The sequence below is a fragment of the Notolepis coatsorum genome, assembly GCF_963971535.1.
Source record: "Notolepis coatsorum genome assembly, chromosome: 19".
NCBI lineage: Eukaryota > Metazoa > Chordata > Actinopteri > Aulopiformes > Paralepididae > Notolepis > Notolepis coatsorum.
Window position 1 is genome coordinate 57,667,329 of NC_140183.1, and position 22,123 is coordinate 57,689,451.

Sequence of the window (22,123 nt, forward strand, 5' to 3'; positions counted from 1 at the left end):
TGTGTGCTCATGTGTGTTTGTGTGTAGAGAGTTCAGTGTTCAAGGCTCTGATGGCCTGGGGGAAGAAGCTGAGCCGAAGCCTCTCTGTCCTAGTAGTTGGGGTTCGCAGGCGTCTGCCTGACCTCAGCAGCTGGAACAAAATGCGCATGACGTTGCATATGTGACGGTTGCTCTGCATGCACGCATAACTGAATCTTTTATTTCTTCACATGAAAATCCTCAAGATATCAAAATGAAAGTACTGACATTTATTAAATCGTTTTTTTTTATATTCATATAGATATGCTCATTTGTTTTTTGTCTTTTATATTATTATTATCAATGTCAATGCATTCTTAACACTTTGGATGCCACGCCCGAGATTTCTCGGGTTTACCCCCCGACCGTTGAATGCCCATCACAAGATTTCTCTGTTTTTTTTTTTATTAGCGATCTGAAATCATATTGCATCAAGCGAGCCTACCGTTGGATATCCAGTCACCCCAGGCTCTCGGGTGTGAAAAAAGCGCCCCCTATCGTCTCCCAGATGGTAAATCACCCTTTTGGATTGGACTCAATGAAAGTGAATGGGATAAAGGATTTCTGACTCCACATTTTACGTCTCACTGATGCAGCCGGGGTTACCAGAGTTCATTCTGGAGCTGCTGAGCCACGCGGAATCATGTGTTCTACTGTATACACGGTTGATCAATACAATTGTCGATTTTTTCGAATAGTGATCAGGAATTGGAATATACCATTTGGATACCATCTAATGTCAGGTAAGGAATCTATGTTATCGGTCTTAGGATAATCAGACTCGTTTTCACGGATATATAAGCGTTTCCACTATATGTGATATTGCTGTTTCACTGTAAAAGCCATCAGGAAATAAGAGCAGTGATTATCAGCGCGCGGCACGAGCGTGCGTGCGCACACATATACTATTGACCATCTAGCGTTTATTTGAAAACTATTCATAAATAGGCCGACAAATGACAACGTTCTGGAATATTCCAGTAAAAGACGATTATCATCATATGGTTGTTTTTTCCGCGAAAACGAGTGATTTTCAAACCAATCTAATTTGTGGAGGCAACAGGTCACTAAACCATAGAAAGTTTGTCTCCTTTTTGGAAGAGATGGACACTGATTATGGCAACTTGCAGCTACACACAAAAAATCCGATGGCTGAGCCGTGGGAAGTGCTTGGAGAGGTTTTTTGCGCTGCGTAAAGAAATCCCCACATTCTTGGATGAGCAACTGACGAGCGACACAAGCGCATACTGCACTAAACTCAGAGATACAGCGTTTCTCTGTGACATGGCCTTCCTCACGGATATCACTTCGCACCTTAATCGCCTCAATTTGCAGTTGCAGGGAAGAAATCAAACGGTATCGGATCTCTATGCACACATGAACGCCTTTAAGATGAAACTTGCCCTTTTCAAACATTGCCTTTTATCTGACCACCCGGACTTGTCCACACACTTTTCTGCATGTGAAGAAATGCGCACAGAGGTGCGCACAGCTGACCCCAAATATAAGGACACATTCGGAAAGTACAGGAGCGACATTGAAACACTGCAAATGCAATTCAATGACCGGTTTGAAGATTTCAACGGCATGCAGTCACGGATAGCGCTGTTTGCCGGCCCCCTCACCGCTACGGTGTCAGAGCAGCCCCCACCGTTGCAGCTTGAACTGTGCGAGCTACAGTCAGATCCTTTTTTTCAAGCAAATAGAAATGAGAGGGGAATTTCATTTTGGAAACTGCTACCTGAGCCCCGCTTCCCACTCCTCAGGGACTTTGCCCTCTCTATGGCCAGTATGTTTGGGAGCAGATACATATGTGAGAGCAATTTCTCAAACATGAAGCACATCAAGTCAAAGGAGAGAAACAGGCTGTCAGATGAAACATTATTTCATCTGATGCAGATCGCATGCACAAACATTGAAGTTGACATTCCTGCTATTGTGCGCCAACAAGAGAGACCACAACAGCATTTCCGTTAGCCGGTAATTACCGGTATTTGACCGGCAAAATCTGTTGAAGTCCGACATATGTAATCTCTCCGGTCTTAATGTCCGGTGAAAATAATTCCCTGAGTCTAAGCACAATTTGATTATTTGAATTGTATTAAAATAGGCTAAAATTAAATAGCCTATGCGATGAACGAAACGATCATTACATTTGTTTCCTCGTTGCTTCTAATAATGACAACGACGTTGTCAGCGAGAGCTTACTGCTGGGTGTGCGAACTTTTGTGAAGCTGCAGAGCCAGAGCAACAACAGCACAATGCAGTATTCCAGCAGTACTCCAATTCAGCCATTTTCAGCCAATGTTGGGTGGGGGGCGCTGCTGTGCGGTTCCCAGAAAAGAGCCAATAACAGCTAAATGAGCTGCTCTGCAGCGCCATACTCTTTGCAAATAAGTCGTTGCGAGGTGGAGAGAGTCGTCACGCAAACCACGATAATGTTGCCGTCTCTCTGCTTTCTCAGTTCTTCGCTTGATATAATTAATACAAATGTCCAATATAACGGAATTCGTTAGCTCATAAAAATGTGATTATAACAGACTGCTGTTTAGTGTCGGACCGACTGCCCACATACGCGGTCTATTTTATTTCAAGTAAGCAGCAGCACGGAGTATCGAGGGACTTATTTTATTTGGAATATATTAATGACTGTATACGCAAAAGTAGCCTAGTTTTAAGTAATAATATTATAAATCTACATGCCTTGAGGATGACATTCTTTATATAGCCTGCCTATCAATTGTTTTAAAGCTCAATAAACTATGACCGGAATTAATCTCATTTGTCCGGTAGATTGAAATCTTGCAGGTCACGGAGACCGGCAACAATTTTTTCTAACGGAAACCCTGGACCACAAGTGTCTCATTAAAGACAGGGGGGGAGGAGATGATGAAGAGGTGTAGAGGGGGGGAAGGAGATGATGAAGAGGTGTAGAGAGGGGGGGGGATGATGAAGAGGTGTAGAGAGGGGGGGAGATGATGGAGAGGTGTAGAGAGGGGACCATTATTATTATTATAACCATTATTGACCCACTGTGGGGCGAGGGTGAATGTCATGCCAGTTTGATAAAGGGTCAATGGGAGGCATGTAGTAGGGGTGGACGGTATGGTCTAAAATTTATATCACGGTATAATTTGAAGCATAGACGGTAACGGTATATATCACGGTATCATCGTTTTTGATAAATTTTTTTATTTTATTTTATATAATTTTTTTTTTTTATAAAATATATATATTATATAATTAGACTTGTACTGGTATTATCTGCGAGACATCGCCACCACGCAACAAGCTCCACTGTCTGTGTGTACTCTAGTATCCTCCAGCTACGGCCAGGATTCTCCGGAGCTGCACCTGGACCTATACTCGAGTAGCCTCGAGCAGAGCTACGGCCAGGATTCTCCGGCGCTGCACCTGGACCCTATTGTATTGGTATTATAACGTTAGCAAGCCCTCAGCTCGAATACGCATCGAATCAGTGTTATAAGACATTGATATCATGAGCTATCTGTAGCTACTGCATATATAACGTTAATACAACGCCTCAGTGAATTATTTAGTTCAATGGGACATTTCGTTTTGAACGGTGAACTAACTTGCGTTAACGTGAGCTAACAGGTAGCATACACGTCTCTAGTACTAGACTTTGTGGAGCGTTTGTTGATGTCAGGAGCTATCGGTAGCTGGCCGACTAGATACCGTTCGGTTAGACAATGCCCCATCATGTATTAAACTAAAAGTGAATAGTTGACTGGGTCATTTTGTAACGGTAGCTAAGCTAACGTTAGCTCAGGGAGACGCCGACAGCTCCCGTGTCCCGTCCCACTAGACTACTAGACCCGTGTTTACATGCGTGCGGTAGGGGCTGGCACGCCCACTGCGTGAAGCCTCCTAAATAACTTTTTCCAGTTCGCACATATCTATTATCTATGACTAATTCTATCTATTTTTAGGGGCAAATGCGAGTGAAATAGTCACGCTGTGGTTACATGACGTCATTGCTATTTTAGAGCTGCACTACCGGTTACACGGTATACTCAAAATCCATACCGTAGAGCAAATTCATACCGTTTATACCGTATACCGTTTATACCGTCCACACCTAGCATGTAGTATTGCACTTTACTTTACTTGCACTTTACTTGTTTACTTTTGTAGTGTTCAGATAACACTAATAACACAAACACAAAGCAGCATTCCTGCTGCATTTCACTACAACAGTAAATCAAAAGTGCAATAATAAATGATTTAGTTAAATGTATAAACTTTTATCCTGCTACTAAACAAAACATTCCTGAGTGCTTCATATCCATAACATGCATTTCAGTGTTATAATGTTTTGTTTAGTAGCAGGATAAAAGTTTATACATTTAACAAAATAATTTATTATTGCACTTTTGATTTACTGTTGTAGTGAAATGCAGCAGGAATGCTGCTTTGTGTTTGTTGAGCAGTGGGCTTTAAGTTCATACATTTATTTTTATTAGAAGCCTTAATTATAATTGATCATTTTTGTATATATTTGGGGTTACACAGCAATACTTTTAAATGCAGCTGTTTATAAATTCATAAAGTTGAAATTGCATTACTAAATGCATTTGAAATGGAATAAAAACAAAGTTACAACAAATTATATATATATTTTTTTTTTTTTTTTATTATTATTGCAAAACAAAATTATTAAAAGTCAGTACTCAACAAAATTATAATTGTTTATATACCTTATTTATCACATCTGTGACTATTATGGGCTATTTGAGTGATGGGGTACTACTGGCGGGACTGCCGATAAACAATGCGGCCCCCCAGATTGATTGTGGACATTTTGTGGCCCTCACCATATACAAAGTTGGCCACCCCTGGTCTATTGGACTAAACAAGGCAGATGCGAGAGACACCCTCTCCATTTGAACCACACAAAAAGCCAAAAGACCCCCCTCTGCCTATTCAAGAGGAACCACACTGGTGCAAAAACACTCCAAACACCCACAAACATACAAGATTAACAACAGACAGACCTTTTCCATTCTGGGCTTCAGCCATCAGCTTGTTGTGCCTGTTGACGGCCAGCAGCAGAGCCTTCCTCTTGGCGTCAACCTGGAACAAGAATAATGTTGAACTACACAAGACAACTCTATCTGTGGCTCTTACTCCATTCCATATTTATTTAGCCACAGATAAAGGCTTTTAACACTTTGATTGCCCAACCCGAGTTTTCTCGGGTTTACCCCCCACGGGTTGAATGCCCATCACGAGATTTTTATTTTTTTATTTTTTTTGATCTGAATTCATATTTCATCAACCGAGTCTACCGTTGGTAAATCAGCCACCCCAGGCGATCAGATGTGAAAAAAGCACCCCCCTATCGTCTCCCAGATGGTAATTCACCCTTTTGGATTGGACTCAATGAAAAGGCATGAGGGAAAAAAAACCCGGACTCCACATTTTACTTCTCACGCATGTGACCGGAGTCGATCAGCTTCATTCTGGACCCTCAGAGCAGCGGGGATTGTGTGTTTTACAGTATACGCGGTGGATCAATAAAAGGATCGATTTTCGGAATGGCGATCAGGAATTGGAATAATCCATTTGGATACCATCTGATCTCAGGTAAGGAATCTATTTGACCAGTATTAGGATAATCAGACCTTTTTTCACGGAGATATAAGCTTTCCCCCTATAATGTGATATGGCTGTTTGACTGTAAAAGCGATCAGGAACTGAGAGAATCGATTTTCAGCGCGCGGCACCAGCATGCACACGTACACATATACCATCGATAATCTAGCGTTTATTTGAAAACGATTCATAAATAGGCAGAAAAATGACAACGTTCTAGAATATTCCAGTACAGGGCGATTATCATGGAATCTCTTCATTTTTCCGTGAAAACGAGGGCTTTTCAAAATGATATAAAATGGAAATGAACCGATAAAAAAACTATCCGCTTCGACAATGTTGACTGGAAATGGGTCATTGATAATGCGACGGGCAGATTAGACACATAGCCATAATTTAAAACATAGATTAGGTGATATTAACGTTAACATTGAAGTGGTGCTGGGCATTCAAGGGGGTAAAAAGGAAAACACGGCTGGCTCTGAAAGTGTTAAGGGTCTCACCGTGACGGTGGGGTTGAGCATGGTCTGACAGAAGGTCACTGCCTCCAGGGTGCAGGGTCTCATGGTCTCAGTCCTGCCGTGGTAGAACTTACGGGTCATCGCTGTCTCATAACAGCTAGCTGGCCTGAGGAAGAGGAGAGGAGATTAGAGGAGAGGAGAATTACCGTACTTTTCGGACTATAAACCGCGGCTTTTCCCCCCATTTTCCGACCCTGCGGCTTATATAACGGTGCGGCTAATCTATGGATTTTTACAGCTAACTGGGCGCACTCCCTCAGCTCTGTGACCGTCAGATCAGACTCCTAAATCTGCTGCAGCAGTGCACGCCTTGCCCCTCCTCCTCCCCCTCACATAACCACGTCAACAAACCATTACGGCAAGAGTCTAGTGTATGAGCAGCTCAGGGCTCCTCTTTCAACATAACTGAAGCATTAAACAAAATGACCCAGTCAACGAACTACCTATTCACTTTAGTTTATTTATACATGAGGCGTTGTCTAATGTTATCTAGCTACTGATAGCTCCTGATATCAACGTCTGATATCATCAGTTTGGCACTCGATTTCGCAGGTGCAGGATAGCGCTGGCTAACTGGCTATCGTTGCTACCTATATGTACCCGGCTCTGCTAACTGGCTAACGTTGCTACCTATATGTACCTGGCGCTGCTGACTGGCTAATGTTGCTACCTATGTACCCGGCGCTGCTAACTGGCTAACGTTGCTACCTATATGTACCTGGCGCTGCTAACTGGCTAACGTTGCTACCTATATGTACCTGGCGCTGCTAACTGGCTAACGTTGCTACCTATATGTACCCGGCGCTGCTAACTGGCTAACGTTGCTACCTATATGTACCTGGCGCTGCTAACTGGCTAACGTTGCTACCTATATGTACCTGGCGCTGCTAACTGGCTAACGTTGCTACCTATATGTACCCGGCGCTGCTAACTGGCTATCGTTATGAGAGCTAACGTTGCTACCTATAATGTACCTGGCGCTGCCAACTAGCTAACGTTGCTACCTATATGTACCCGGTGCTGCTCCTATATGTACCCGGCGCTGTTAACTGGTTATTGTTATGAGAGCTAACGTTGCTACCTATATGTACCTGGCGCTGCTAACTGGCTAACGTTGCTACCTATATGTACCCGGCGCTACTAACTGGCTATAGTTATGAGAGCTAACGTAGCTACCTATATGTACCTGGCGCTGCTAACTGGCTAACGTTGCTACCTATATGTACCCGGCGCTGCTAACTGGCTATCGTTATGAGAGCTAACGTTGCTACCTATATGTACCCGGCGCTGTTAACTGGCTATCGTTATGAGAGCTAACGTAGCTACCTATATGTACCTAGGGATGCCCCCCGGACCCCGGTTTTAAACGGGAACCGGTACTATATTAGAAAATACCGGAGTATTTATAAGCTCCGACGTCCTCGGTACTGCTATCGATACTCTAGAGAAATTATTATTATTATTATTATTATTATTATTATTTAAAAGTTGCAAACGATCTATCCTCTCTCTGTCTCTGCACGAGAAGCGAGCCACAGCGAGTCATTATTACACACACTCCTCGCGAGTCGCTCGCTAGTAGTGCTACATACGGGTACTCCGTAATGAAAGTTCTCCGTGCTGAAGCGCGCTGCACACAGACACAGACAGCTCTGAGTCTGCATGCACCGGGACTCGTGATGGCGGATAGAGCGAAGCGTTCTAAAGAAAGTATGGATATACAACGCACGTTGCCACAAGTGCAACAAAACATTTGCCAGTAAGGGTGGCAATACGAGCAATTTATCAAAACATCTGTTGGCAAAACATGATATTAGTGTGCAGAAATGCGCGTATTCGACTGCCTTGCGCGCAGTGTTCCATCTGCATCCACGTCCACTGCCGCCGGTAAGCCAAGATACGGAGTTTCCTAGGCTAATAACGAATTATTACAAATAGGCTAATAAACAAAATAATTGTTTAGCTACAAATACTACAATCTAAACTTTTTATAGATCGTCAAGCTGAGGCGTCAGCCACCAATGTGTCCCAGGCCAGTGAGCCCAGGGCCACCACACATCCTTCCCTCTACCTCCCTCCACCACCCAAAGTCCTTTCACCCTAGCAGCTAGAGGAAGGATGACAGAGGATAGGGTGAACGAGTGTCACAGTTCTGTTAGCCTTTTGCATTTGTTGTTTATTATAAAAAGTCTATAATTCAGAGTCAGACACATTTAAAACATTGTTGCTGCTGTTGCTGAAGAAATTATATTCATTTATTATATTTATTTATAAAGTTATATAAAAGAACATTGCTGCTGCTGTTGCTGAAGAAATTATATTTATTTATAATACTTATTTATAAAGTTGTATTTATAAATAATAAAGCAATGTTGATTCTGTTCTTAATTAATTGTCTTTTTTTCTTGCAAAAAAAGAACCAAAAAGAACCGATAAGAGTATCGATAAAGTACCGAACCGTTAAGCAGTATCGATAAGAGTAGTAGTGTAACTGAGGGGTACAATTCCCTGACTGTATTACTAGATATGATACTTACTACCACTACCTTTGTACTTAATATTCGGCCACCCAGTACACGGCATAAATATATTATGATGAACACTGTCACGTAGATGAAACGGATCCAACACAAATGTACGAATTAGAAATAGGTCTTTATTTCTACACAGCGATGGTGTGTAGAGCAAGCACTTAATCAAATCAATCACATTTATGAATGGGAATTAGTATGCACTTTTATGGCAAGAGTATTCGTCGGTATATCAATAGAGAATGTCCAATCTCTGAAGGCGCAGGTGGTACATATACGACCTGGAATAGTTTAAGGAATAACAGCAATGATACTTTAATGATTATATACTGGACACACTAGGGGGGGTTAATCCGGTCGCTTGTAAGCCGACAGGAGTAGGAAGGGGGGGGGGTAGAATCCGGCTGCCTCATCCGGCCAAGGGTATCCCAGGTGAACCCACTGTAGTGCCGTTCAATGCGCCGGCGATCCTTGGACCACAGATGAAAGCAGATGGACTCTTTGTGGGCCGGCTCTCTCCGGTCCACGGAGGAGAGACGTGAAGCGACCTCGTCTTGCAGAGCGTCTCCTCACCTTGGTCCTCTCCAGGGGGGGGGGGTTTCCAACACACGGCAGTGTCGGGGGTCTTTATCCATGGAATAATCAAAGTATACAAAGCATAATCCGTGCCTGGGAAGGCGGGCTGTCGTCGGTAGAATAATCCGGTATACAGGTCCACTCGCTCGTCTGCTCTGGGGCTCCTCGGGTGCAGCTTCACGTGGGGTCAACCACCCTGGATAAGCAGCCAGTTCTCTGCCCGAAACGATGGGGTACTGACTACGGTAGTATTCTCACCGTACGAAGCACTATATATTAACAGACTATTATTAGCTTAATAGACTACGTCCAACTCGACGATATAGTGCCAAATATGACTATTCAAATATTAATATACACGATGTCTCAATACCGATGGTAGGCGAACTTGGCCTTACTCCCACACGTGGCGTCGCGGGGAGGCTTTACGTCTGTGACTCTATTGGAGGGTAAGAAACTGGACTGAAAAGGAAGTCCTACTTTAGTAGCGCAGTATATATACGCACTATGAACAAATAGTCCCATTAGTGGTGCGGTAGTCAGATTCCTACGCGGAACTAGGACTTGTTCGTACATGTGGAGCGGTACGTTTGAACTGGGTCTGAGGGGTATGGCAGTCTGGCACCAAGGTCTCGACCAATAGTAGAATGGAGACTATTATGGGATGTTCAGTAGGCTAGAATGGATATTCAATGCATATTGTACAAGGAATATACAAGGGATATCAGGGAATATTAGAGAATATACAAATACAATTAAATATATATATATATAAATAAATATATATATTCGGTTTAATCTGGCCCTTCACAACAGCCACCCCCTGATTGGTCCCAGACCTAATCAGTTAAACAGAGACAGATTAATCGCGTTGTCTATTTACACATAAGGGTTTACTGTAGGGGTCAGTCAACTTCACAAAGTCATAGGGTTATAGGGTCATGGTCATCATCGATTGTGTCTGGGAGTCGGGGCAGTTCTATGAGCCTCGCCACGGGACGGGTGTAAGTGCGACCCTGGACAAGCACTTCAGCTGCTCGGACCTTGCCGTCGGCACCGGTGATCACTTTGCTTACGCGGCCGGCCGGCCACATAGCTCTGGGCAGTGATTGATCAACAATCATGACGACTGTTCCTTCTGTCAAATTGTCTCTCTCCTTTACCCACTTCTGGCGGGTCTGTAGAGACGGTAGGTAGTGCAGTAGGAAACTGCTCCAAAACTTGTCGGCTAATACTTGGCTGTACCTCCACATTCGTCGGCCGTTCGCTTCTTCAGGCCGGTACATGGTCTGGGGTAATGCAGGATCTAGCCGCCCCATCAGGAGTGTGTTGGGGGTAACTGGGTCGATATCCGCCACATCACTGGAGACATATCCGAGGGGCTTCGAGTTAAGTACTCCCTCAATCTCCGTGAGGACTGTCATTAGGACTTCTTCCGCCACAGTCTGGGCCCCAAGTACTGCGTACAGGGCTGTCTTTATGGAGCGCACTTCTCGTTCCCAAGTGCCACCGAAGTGGGGTGCGTTTGGGGGGTTGAATTGGAAATCAACCTGTGCTGGAGCGAGGTGGGTCTTAAGTTCTGGGCCCATAGCTTGGAAGCTCTCTCTCAGCTCTCTTTCGCCGCCTTTGAAGTTTGTCCCATGATCGGACAATAGGGTAGACGGTCTTCCTTTCCGTGATGTGAATCTACGGAAGGCCATAAGGAATGAGTCTGTGCTCATGGTCGGGAGAAGCTCGATGTGTATCGCTCTGGTGGTCATGCATTTGAATACAATACCCCACCGCTTCTCGGTTCCTCTTCCTTTCTTTATGTGCAGCGGGCCAAAGCAGTCCATACCCGTTGAGTGGAATGGCTTGTCACCGATTCGGAGGCGACATGGAGGAAGGTCAGCCATCCTTGGTATGCTGGGCTGCGCGCGCCACTTGCGGCAGTCTAGACATGTTCGCTGGAAGCGTCGTACCGCCTCTCTTCCTTGTAGGATCCAGTAACGACGTCTAATTTCCGCGAAGACTCTTTCTGCTCCTGCGTGATGTACATCCTCATCGTATTTCTTTATAATCAGCTCTGTGACCTTGTGTCGGCTGTTCAATACGATCGGGTATTTAATGTCATCCGGTAGATTGGGGGCTCTGCGTAGGCGACCACCCACTCTGATGAGGGTATGAGCGTCGCTCTCGGGGGCCAGATGAATTAATCTGCTGTCGGATGGGACGGGCTTTCCTCCCTGTAGACAGGCCAATTCATCGGGGAACGAGTCTCTCTGGGCTCGCTGCAGTAGAAGCAATTCTGCTTCCTCGTAGTTAGCTGCTGACATATCAGCAGGGGACTTGCACTCCGGGTGGTACCGCAGGAATGTTCTTTGTTGTGCACTCTCTATGGACGTGCAATCGTCTATGTTAGGGTCGGTGGAGGCTACGGTGCTCAATCCACAGAACACAGACTTCTTATTTTCCACCTCCTCTGGACTTGCTTCCCTCGGGATAGGCATGGGCCACTGTCCTTCCGGGAGTCTTAGGAATGCGGGGCCGTCACTGTAGACATTGCGACGGGTGAGGTCATCCAGGGGCATCCCCCGGGTGATGACGTCAGCTGGGTTCTGTTTTGTATCAACGTAGCGCCACTCTGTTTCTCCGGTTAACTCTTCGGTTAAGTCTTGAATCTCGGTGACTCTGACTCCCACGAAGACTTTGTACTTGCATGAGTCCGATTTGATCCAGGCGAGTACCGTCGTGGAATCTGACCACAGGATTGTTCTAGACACCGGTATGGTGAGCTCACGTTGGATGAGCGTGGCTAGGTGCGCTCCGGCTAGGGCTGCGCAGAGCTCTAGACGTGGGATAGATTGTTGCTTGCGTGGGGCTATTCTCGAGCGGGCGAGGACAAATGCTGTGTAGATCTCTCCCCCCTTCTCTTGGGCCCGCAAGTAGGCTACTGATCCGTATGCGACCTCTGAGGCGTCACTGAAGACGTGTAAGTCCATTTTACATGTCTCTGGCCTCACCGTGGGTGGGAAGTAGCTTCGGCGCATATTAACGCCTGGGAGTGAGTGGAGCTCCATCTCCCACTCTCTCCAGGTGGATGCAAGGTGTGCGGGAATGGGGTCGTCCCAGCCCTGGTCCTTGTCCCACAATGCTCGTACAATCATTTTTGCCCTGGTGGTGTACGGTAGAATACATCCGAGCGGGTCATATTGTCGGGCGAGTGTTGTGTACACACTCCGTCTGGTGGTCGGCGCCGCCGCCGGCCTTCCCTGCTCCGTAGTCAGGGGCTTGTGTCTGTAGTGAAGCAAATCTGTTTTGAATCGCCACACCAATCCCAGGGTCATCTCCTGGGCTTCTCCCGGGATTGTAGCCATCCAGGTCTCGCTGCTGGCTGCCTTGTCCTCGGAGGAGAGGCTGCGCAGTACTTGCGGATCGCTGCTGGCCCACTGCCTGAGATCAAAGCCGCCTTTGATCAATGAGGCGCGGAGTTTAATCAGGAGAGCCTCGGCTTCTTCCTGGGTTGAAAGGCTTTGTAGACAGTTGTCTACGTAGAAGCTGTTCTTTACGCTGTGTCGGACCTCTTCGTCCGCTGCTGGGTCCTCTGCTACATGTTTCTGTAGTGCAAATGTAGCACAGCAGGGGCTGCACGTCGTTCCGAAGGGGAGGACTTCCCATTGGTAGATGGCTGGGTGCTCATCTCCTGGCTTCTCTCTCCATAGGAACCGTAACAGGGGCTTGTCCGCCTCTACTAATCTCACCTGCAGGAACATTCCTTTAATGTCCCCGCTGATGGCCACCTTTTCCTGGCGGAAGCGGAGTAGAACGCCGAGTAGGGAGGGGCCGAGTGTGGGACCGGGCAGTAACTCTTTATTCAGATTTTGGGATCCGATCTGGTAGCTGCAGTTAAATACTATGCGGTCTTTACCGTTGTGATGGACCTTGTGGTGAGGCACGTACCACGATTCAGTGGTCTGGTCAGCCTCTTTAATGTCCATCTTTGTGACGTGTCCCGCTGTGATGAGCTTCTCAATCTCAGCGCGGTATACACTCTCTTGGGCGGGGTTCTTGGCTAAGCGCCGCTCCGTGTTCAGCAGGTACCGTTCTGTGACGTCTGTCTTGGCGTGGAAAGTAGGCATTCCTTCTCGCCGCAGGAGTGGCGTGGCGTATCTCAACACGCCGTTGACCGGGACTCTCTTGGTCCCTGTCTCGAGGAGGTGAATGGCGTAAATGTCATCTTTAGAGCGAATGTCTTTCTTTCCGTTCTTAAAGGGCATTTGTTCCAAGGTCCATAGCCGCTCTACGTGTTGCAGGAGTGCGGTTTCTCCCTCCGTGACTCGGGAGTGGAGACATCTAGTGGCTGTACTTCGGTTGAGAGATTTGGCGAGCGGGCCTTGGAGAGTCCATCCCAAACGGGTCTCGACTGCTGCAGGACAGCCTCGGGGTCCGGTATGAACCCGGTCTATCGGGACAATGAGGTCTGCATGGTCGGAGCCTATCAACAGGGTCGGCATAGCATTGTCTATGAGCGGGATCGGTAACTTGCGCAGATGTGCATATTTCTCCATCAGCTTGGCGACGGGGTATGTGTACCGCGACAGTCCTATTTCTTGGCTGGTGAAAGCGTCTGTAATCTGGTACCGTCGCTCAGGCTGGCCGCTTGCTGCGATAGAGAATGAGACATTCTCGCCCTTTATCGTCTTCAAATCTCGTCTTATTGTCCGAATTGTCATTTGGGTTTCGCTTCCCCGCAGCCCTAGCTGGGCCGCAGCGGAGGCGAGCAGCAGGGTCTTCTCTGACCCGTCATCGAGGACGGCGTAAGTGTCCAGGACTTTATTCTGGTAGCTTAGTGTCACACGCACTACTTTTAGGAGTACTCGGGCTCCACTGCTGCTGGCGGGATCGATGTACATGACGCTCGCTTTGCTGCTGGATGGTGCGGGTGAAGGGCGCCGTCTGTTACTGTCGTGAAGTATGTCCAGATGGGCTCCATCGCACTTGGTGCACCTTTTCTTTAAGCGGCATTCGGCTGCCATGTGTGAGCGCGCACAGCGAAAACAGCGCTTGTTGGACTTTATCCATTGACTTGCTTCCTCCGCGTTCAGCTTGGGGAAGGAGTCACATTGCGCTAGCCAGTGTTCTTTCTCACAGTAGGGGCACACTATCTTCCACTTCTCCGTTCTGGAGGGGGTACTGTGGCTCCTGCTGCTCGGTACTGACTCCGATTGGTGCATCACAGTCACCGATCTTCTTCCATCATTTAGTCGTCTGGTTCCTTCTCTGGAGCCAGGGGTGCTCCGTCCGAATGTATCTAGCCGTAGGCTGCTGACTTCTCTCGCCAGGAAGTCTGCTAGATCGAGGAGGTTCGGTTCGGGGCCATTCGGGTCTCGGTGGTCCCTCTGTCGCCTAAAACGCTCCTGTCGAGCGGGCGGCAGCTTCTCCAAGATCCTTTCCACATTTGAGTTGGCGTAAAGTTCATGCCTCCCCTTCTCTCTCTGCGCTCCCAACATCCCTACCAGGGACTGCACTCTGATGGACAGGTCGTCCAGTGTTCGATTGTCTATTGCTGGGGGTAAGCGGTCGATGTGTCGGATCTCCTGGATCACGTAATCCCATATGCGCCCATACCTCTGGTCCAATGCTACCAGCGCTGCTGTGTATGGGGTGGTGGAAGTCGCGTAGGCGAGCGCTATATGATGTGCGCGGGGCACCTTTAAGTGCTTCAGTAGGATGGCGTATTTATGGCGTTCATCCAATACATCCACCAACATGGTCTCCAGACACATGCGGAGTTCCGTATACTGGGCCCGGTTCTCTTGGGTGAAGTCGGGTACCATAGGCGGGCCAATGTATGACGCTGACTGTGGATACATCGGCGAGCGTTGGGGGAGAGGCCTCCTAGGCGAGTCTCCTCCCGCTCCTTGGTATGGGCTGGTACCGGCAGTGTACCATGGCCCGCTTGTCCAGGTGCTGTTCCTCGGTGCGGGTCGTGCGTCGTGCTCACCCGTGTATAGTCGGGGGTCTGTAGCGCAGCTCCGCGGGAGTATAGCCTGGGCTGTACCGGACCTCCGGGTCCGGTAGAGCAGGGGTTCCCAAACTTATTTTTTTTAATCATCTCGCGGCCCACCCGTGGCTGCTCGCGGCCCACCTTTGGGTCGCGACCCCGACTTTGGGAACCACTGCGGTAGAGTACTGTGCTGTCGTCGGGCGTGGTTCTCCTCCTCTTCCTCTTCGTCTTCAGTTAGGTCATCCAGTGCTTGTAGTCTCTGGTTTAGCCTCTCCACAGGATATGCTGCTCCTTCCCGGTTGCTAGGTCTCGCTTGGACCGGTGGGGGGAGGTGGTCTGTGGGGGGTATAGACCTCGTCTGTTGGTCAAGTTCAGGGTTGTTTACTCGGCTAGGGGATGCCGCCCTGGAGGTGTGTCTAGACGAGTTCCTGGAGCCTCTGGCGGAGGGAGAGGGTGTTGTCCGTCTGATCAGCTGTTCTATTAGTTGCGCTTGCTGTCTGTCGCGCTCTGCGTCCCGTAGAGCACCAGCAGCTGCTCGCTGGCTGTCTGCTCGGTCTCGGGCCACATTCTCTTCTCTCTGAATGCGTCTTAGTTCTAGACGTATATGCTCTTCTTCGCTCCGCTGCTGGATCTGCAGTCGGTCGCGTTCAGCAGCGGCGTTCAGGCTGATGAGGAAGGCCTGCTGTAGGGTCCTCTCTGCCTCGCTGGGAGAAGGCGGTTGTATAGGGGAGCCTTCCCTCGGGGTACTCCTTGCGGAGCCTTGGAGCTCTATCTCCACGGTGCTCTCCCCGTCTTCTTCCGTGCCGAGTTCTCTCTCGGTAGCGTTGTATTCCTCCCGGGACTCATCGGGGACTACTTCTTCAGTACTGGCGGGGTGTGAAGTCATGTCTGGTTCCCACTGGTCCCCACCGTGAACTTGGTCAGTTACATTAGAGCCCGTAGGGGCCTCTATGGTCGGGGTAGTCTGGGCGTTGGGGTTGCGTGTAGCTTTATGCCAAGCAAGCAGTGCAAAAATTTACCGTAGTGGCATGCAGTAAGGCGCCTTTCATTTTCGCGGAAATAGGCTGTCTATTGCCATTCTCTTTGACAAACTCTAACCTTAACCAGCTCCTTAACAGCGCCTAAACTTAACCGTTCTAACCTTAACCAACTCCGAAACAATGCCTAACCTTAACCTTAACCATAGAAATTATATTGCCATTCTCTTTGACAAACTCTAACCTTAACCAGCTCCTTAACAGCGCCTAAACTTAACCGTTCTAACCTTAACCAACTCCGAAACAATGCCTAACCTTAATCGGCGAAAGAATACACGTTAAAAAAAAATCACGTTAAAAAATATTTTCGATGGGATTCGAACTCGCCAGCAAACAAGCCATAGGATCCACAGCCATGTGTCCTAGCCAATTGAGCTATTTGTTGGATACTGAATAAGGGGCGGTGACTTATATATATTGAGCTCCGCTCGTGTCGCATGCGCGGGCACCTCGCGCGAGCACGCCGGCGCACGCACGCACCTGAGCGAGCACGCCGCCGCCGGTGCACGCACGGTAGCATTTGTCTGAAAAGAAGGGCGCTTTACCGCACTAGCGTGCGGTGACGAATGCGGAAGCATTTTTGCACTGCTTGCTTGGCATTAACGTACAGGCGTTGGGGTTAGACATACTTTTACTTTCTAGTTTTACCGCGTTTACTGTTAGTAGAAGACTAGGTTGTTGACTGACAGCGTAAGCCTCTAAGTACTGAGGGAGCCGTCGTTCGCGCTGCGGGCGTTGGTTAGGAGGATCGTTTCGTGGAGTGTTCATCATAGGCCATTTCAATATTAATAACACTATATTAATATTACACTAATTACCCTCCGGCTCGAAGGACCAATTGTAACTGAGGGGTACAATTCCCTGACTGTATTACTAGATATGATACTTACTACCACTACCTTTGTACTTAATATTCGGCCACCCAGTACACGGCATAAATATATTATGATGAACACTGTCACGTAGATGAAACGGATCCAACACAAATGTACGAATTAGAAATAGGTCTTTATTTCTACACAGCGATGGTGTGTAGAGCAAGCACTTAATCAAATCAATCACATTTATGAATGGGAATTAGTATGCACTTTTATGGCAAGAGTATTCGTCGGTATATCAATAGAGAATGTCCAATCTCTGAAGGCGCAGGTGGTACATATACGACCTGGAATAGTTTAAGGAATAACAGCAATGATACTTTAATGATTATATACTGGACACACTAGGGGGGTTAATCCGGTCGCTTGTAAGCCGACAGGAGTAGGAAGGGGGGGGGGGTAGAATCCGGCTGCCTCATCCGGCCAAGGGTATCCCAGGTGAACCCACTGTAGTGCCGTTCAATGCGCCGGCGATCCTTGGACCACAGATGAAAGCAGATGGACTCTTTGTGGGCCGGCTCTCTCCGGTCCACGGAGGAGAGACGTGAAGCGACCTCGTCTTGCAGAGCGTCTCCTCACCTTGGTCCTCTCCAGGGGGGGGGGGGTTTCCAACACACGGCAGTGTCGGGGGTCTTTATCCATGGAATAATCAAAGTATACAAAGCATAATCCGTGCCTGGGAAGGCGGGCTGTCGTCGGTAGAATAATCCGGTATACAGGTCCACTCGCTCGTCTGCTCTGGGGCTCCTCGGGTGCAGCTTCACGTGGGGTCAACCACCCTGGATAAGCAGCCAGTTCTCTGCCCGAAACGATGGGGTACTGACTACGGTAGTATTCTCACCGTACGAAGCACTATATATTAACAGACTATTATTAGCTTAATAGACTACGTCCAACTCGACGATATAGTGCCAAATATGACTATTCAAATATTAATATACACGATGTCTCAATACCGATGGTAGGCGAACTTGGCCTTACTCCCACACGTGGCGTCGCGGGGAGGCTTTACGTCTGTGACTCTATTGGAGGGTAAGAAACTGGACTGAAAAGGAAGTCCTACTTTAGTAGCGCAGTATATATACGCACTATGAACAAATAGTCCCATTAGTGGTGCGGTAGTCAGATTCCTACGCGGAACTAGGACTTGTTCGTACATGTGGAGCGGTACGTTTGAACTGGGTCTGAGGGGTATGGCAGCCTGGCACCAAGGTCTCGACCAATAGTAGAATGGAGACTATTATGGGATGTTCAGTAGGCTAGAATGGATATTCAATGCATATTGTACAAGGAATATACAAGGGATATCAGGGAATATTAGAGAATATACAAATACAATTAAATATATATATATAAATAAATATATATATTCGGTTTAATCTGGCCCTTCACAACAAGTAGTATCGATAAAATCCTAACGATACCCATCCCTATATGTACCTGGCGCTGCTAAAGAGCTAACGTTGCTACCTATATGTACCTGGCGCTGCTAACTGGCTATCGTTATGAGAGCTAACGTTGCTACCTACTGTACCCGGCGCTGCTAACTGGCTATCGTTCCTGTTTAAACAAAAATGTTAATAAATGGGAGCTTCCTCAAACAGCCATCTCTTTCCCGACAATCCCCTCTGTGCACGAACCCTTACATATGGTAATTAAACATTAAAACACCTGCAGCTTATAGTCCAGTGCGGCTTATATATGTACACATCATTCAATTTAGCTGCTGCGGCTTATATTCAGGTGCGGCTTATAGTGCGAAGAGTACGGTAAACCACTTAAGTTCACATCACAAAGATCTAGGTATGTCCCTAGGTGTGTGACCTGATGGAAATGTACCTCTGAAATGCGTTAGCATAATAAACTTTATTGAAGGGATCAAGCTTGTTTCTTTTGAAAGTGACTTTGAGTCCAAGGACTGAGCACCCATTCAGTGGTGATAAGATAAGATATTCCTTGATCCCCTTGGGGAAAGTCAGTCTTATCAAGTTACTGTTTGTTTGAGCGCTGTATGATTGACGCACCAGCACCTCTTTGAAGGATCTAGGTACATTTTGATAGTACCGGTAGTCTTACTTTCCATGCATTCTGTAGTAAGCCAGCTGCATGGCCAGTTGTATGAAGGTGTCAGGATGGACCTTCCTCTGTTTGATGGCTGCTTTACCAAAGGAAGTGAAAGCGTAACACACCAACTGAAGGTTCTGCGTCTGCAAAGAGAAGAGAGGGAGAGAGAGGACATGTGTGTGGAAAAGACTGTACACGCACACAGTTTCAATATCGGAACAACAACTTCTTTACTTTAGTCAACAGTCACAAATCACAGATCACACTACTTATATATATATGGATCAGGGCGCGCTCTGCCCATAACCAACAGCAACCCATAATAGTCACACTCTTAAGGCACCGTACCCACTATCACAACATACAGCAAACCCTGTGTAACCAGAACATAACACCCCCCCCCCCCCCCTCAAAATGAACCAACAGCATACCCCTCCCCCCAAACATTTCTAAAGACAATCAAAATGGCAAAACATCCTTACAGCATGAACAGTAGAAAATAGGAATGCAAAATTTACTTAGGCAAGAGTCTGTGAGGGAAACTAAACTACACATGGTAGCTCATGACATAGTCCGAGCCCTGGCGAGCCCTGGCCCGCACCAGCCTCCTGCCGTGGCGCTGCAGGAAGTGGGACAGGGGTGGGCCAGGATCAGTGGACATGGGGTAGGGGAATGGTGACAGGGCTTGTGCCGTGGCCGTGTGGTCAGAGAAGGGTGCTGGGACTTTCCTCAGCCTACTAGCATGCCACCGCGAGCAGTCATCGAGTAGGAATGTGGCAGGCCGAGGAGGCATCTGACCTGTCTGAGCTGGGACCAGAACGAGGCCAACTTGTTTTGTCTGTGTGGCCGTTGAGCCCTGGCCCAGTCAGAGACCTGAAGAGACGGTGGCCTTGCCCTGCTCCGCTGTCGGTCGTTATGGCCCGAGGCACCCCCAGCGTGCAAAGAGGCCATCCAGTATACGGATCATGGCGTGCGATGTCACTGTCCCCACAGGCACCACCTCCGGCCACTTTGAGTGGAGATCATACACGACCACCAGGAATCGCTGGTGGTGGGGAACACCACGGCCGTGGATTTTCCCACAGATGTGCAGTTGCACATGTTCCCAGGGGCGAGAAGGCCAGCGGAGAGGCTGTAGGGGAGGGGTCGACGGGGGTCCAGTTTTCCCACCGAGAAGGCACACTTAGCGCTTTTAAACCGCCCGGGCTCCGGTTCAAGCTCTAGCTCCGTTCTGAACCCTGGTGCTCTCTGGCGAACCACCCCGCGTTTACACCCATTTAAGCAGAACCAACATTTCACCGTCTCCGTCATCAATGGGGGCGTTACCCAGGCGGAGGTAGAAATAATGCGTGGAGAGCGAGCCTCAACGCGCGAGCACACACAAAAGCACACACGCGCACTGTATACGTTTGAAATTAATCATTCCAGCAAAGTAGGCTTCTATTATTCTAATTACTGTTTTAATGGGTATCACAGTAGTAAGTCCTACTGTAGAACATGACATATTAGCATGACATCTGATTTACTAATGCCAATAATAAACGATAACCACAATTGGCACTTGAAAAGTGTAAATAATGGATTAGTCAGTCGCAATTCATGGCAGCCCGTTTAGCTCAGCAGGTTAGTTTCCCTGACTGTGGAGCGAAAGGTCCCCGAGTTCGAATCTTGGTAACCTTTTTTTTCTGTAACATTAATTAATTTATACACTGGTGTCCCAAAAAGGACAATAACACTACCTTATGCATACTGCACCTTATGTGAATACTGTGATACTGTATATTTCAGTTAGTTAGATAGTAAATTATATTGATTTATTTGTTTACACTGCTTGTGTAGTTTTTACTACCTGTACCCCCCCCCCCCCCCCCCCCATCCCCCAGGCATAACAAAAAATATTGTTTGTTTCCTGTTGGTTGTCAGTTAAGGCCATGGGTAGGTAGGGAATTTATTTTATTTTATTTTTTTATTTTATTCTTTCCCACGGCGACTATGGATATGGAATTTCTTTATTTAATTAAAATGTTCACAACAACATGGATGCATGTACTCTGCCAGCATGTTTAATATCCATAATACTAAAGGTTTGACTAAGATTTCTATGAAACTGTATTAAAAAAAAAAAAAAAAAAAAATTAAACTCAAAATATATTGGATCGCACCTAAATCGGCAGGGTCGGTTGGCAACCGGAAACAAACCATTATTTTTTTTAGGCCCTACAGTAGGAGTGGAGCCAGCAGCTAACGTTAGCTTTCTGAGGATAGTACATCAACAGGCTGCTACAGTAGGAGTGGAGCCAGCAGCTAACGTTAGCTTTCTGAGGATAGTACATCAACAGGCTACTACAGTAGGAGTGGAGCCAGCAGCTAACGTTAGCTTTCTGAGGCTAGTACATCAACAGGCTGCTACAGTAGGAGTGGAGCCAGCTAACATTAGCTTTCTGAGGCTAGTACATCAACAGGCTGCTACAGTAGGAGTGGAGCCAGCTAACGTTAGCTTTCTGAGGCTAGTACATCAACAGGCTGCTACAGTAGGAGTGGAGCCAGCTAACGTTAGCTTTCTGAGGCTAGTACATCAACAGGCTGCTACAGTAGGAGTGGAGCCAGCTAACGTTAGCTTTCTGAGGCTACATCAATAGTTAACATTACATAAGGTTTTAACGCGACGTGGGCATTCCAGAATGGCGAGGATGCAAAGCATGTTAGACGATTGGATCCGTAGCAGAGTTTACATTACACATAGAAACTAAACTGCGCGACTTGCGAGAGAAGTTGTCACACAGCCTTCAAACGCAGGGTGAAAGAGCTACTAGTTTGCTTCTAGAATTGAAGGTCCGCTCTGTTCCGTGTCTATTATGAAATGACAATTGCGCATTGACACGCCCACTGCGCG

At 47.3% G+C, this 22,123-nt stretch overlaps 1 protein-coding gene across 3 annotated transcripts in view; it reads right to left on the reverse strand.

Moving 5' to 3' along the window:
• LOC311246134 (peroxisomal carnitine O-octanoyltransferase-like) overlaps window positions 1-22,123 on the reverse strand; it is a 73,605-nt gene that overhangs the window by 19,966 nt on the left and 31,516 nt on the right. For all 3 annotated transcript variants that reach the window (XM_084336242.1, XM_084336243.1, XM_084336241.1), the window contains exons 12-14: window positions 19,243-19,373; window positions 6,141-6,264; window positions 5,037-5,115 (exon numbers count right to left, since the gene is read on the reverse strand). In XM_084336242.1, the coding sequence (XP_084192368.1) occupies window positions 5,037-5,115; window positions 6,141-6,264; window positions 19,243-19,373 (334 nt within the window). The remainder of the gene's footprint in view (window positions 1-5,036; window positions 5,116-6,140; window positions 6,265-19,242; window positions 19,374-22,123) is intronic.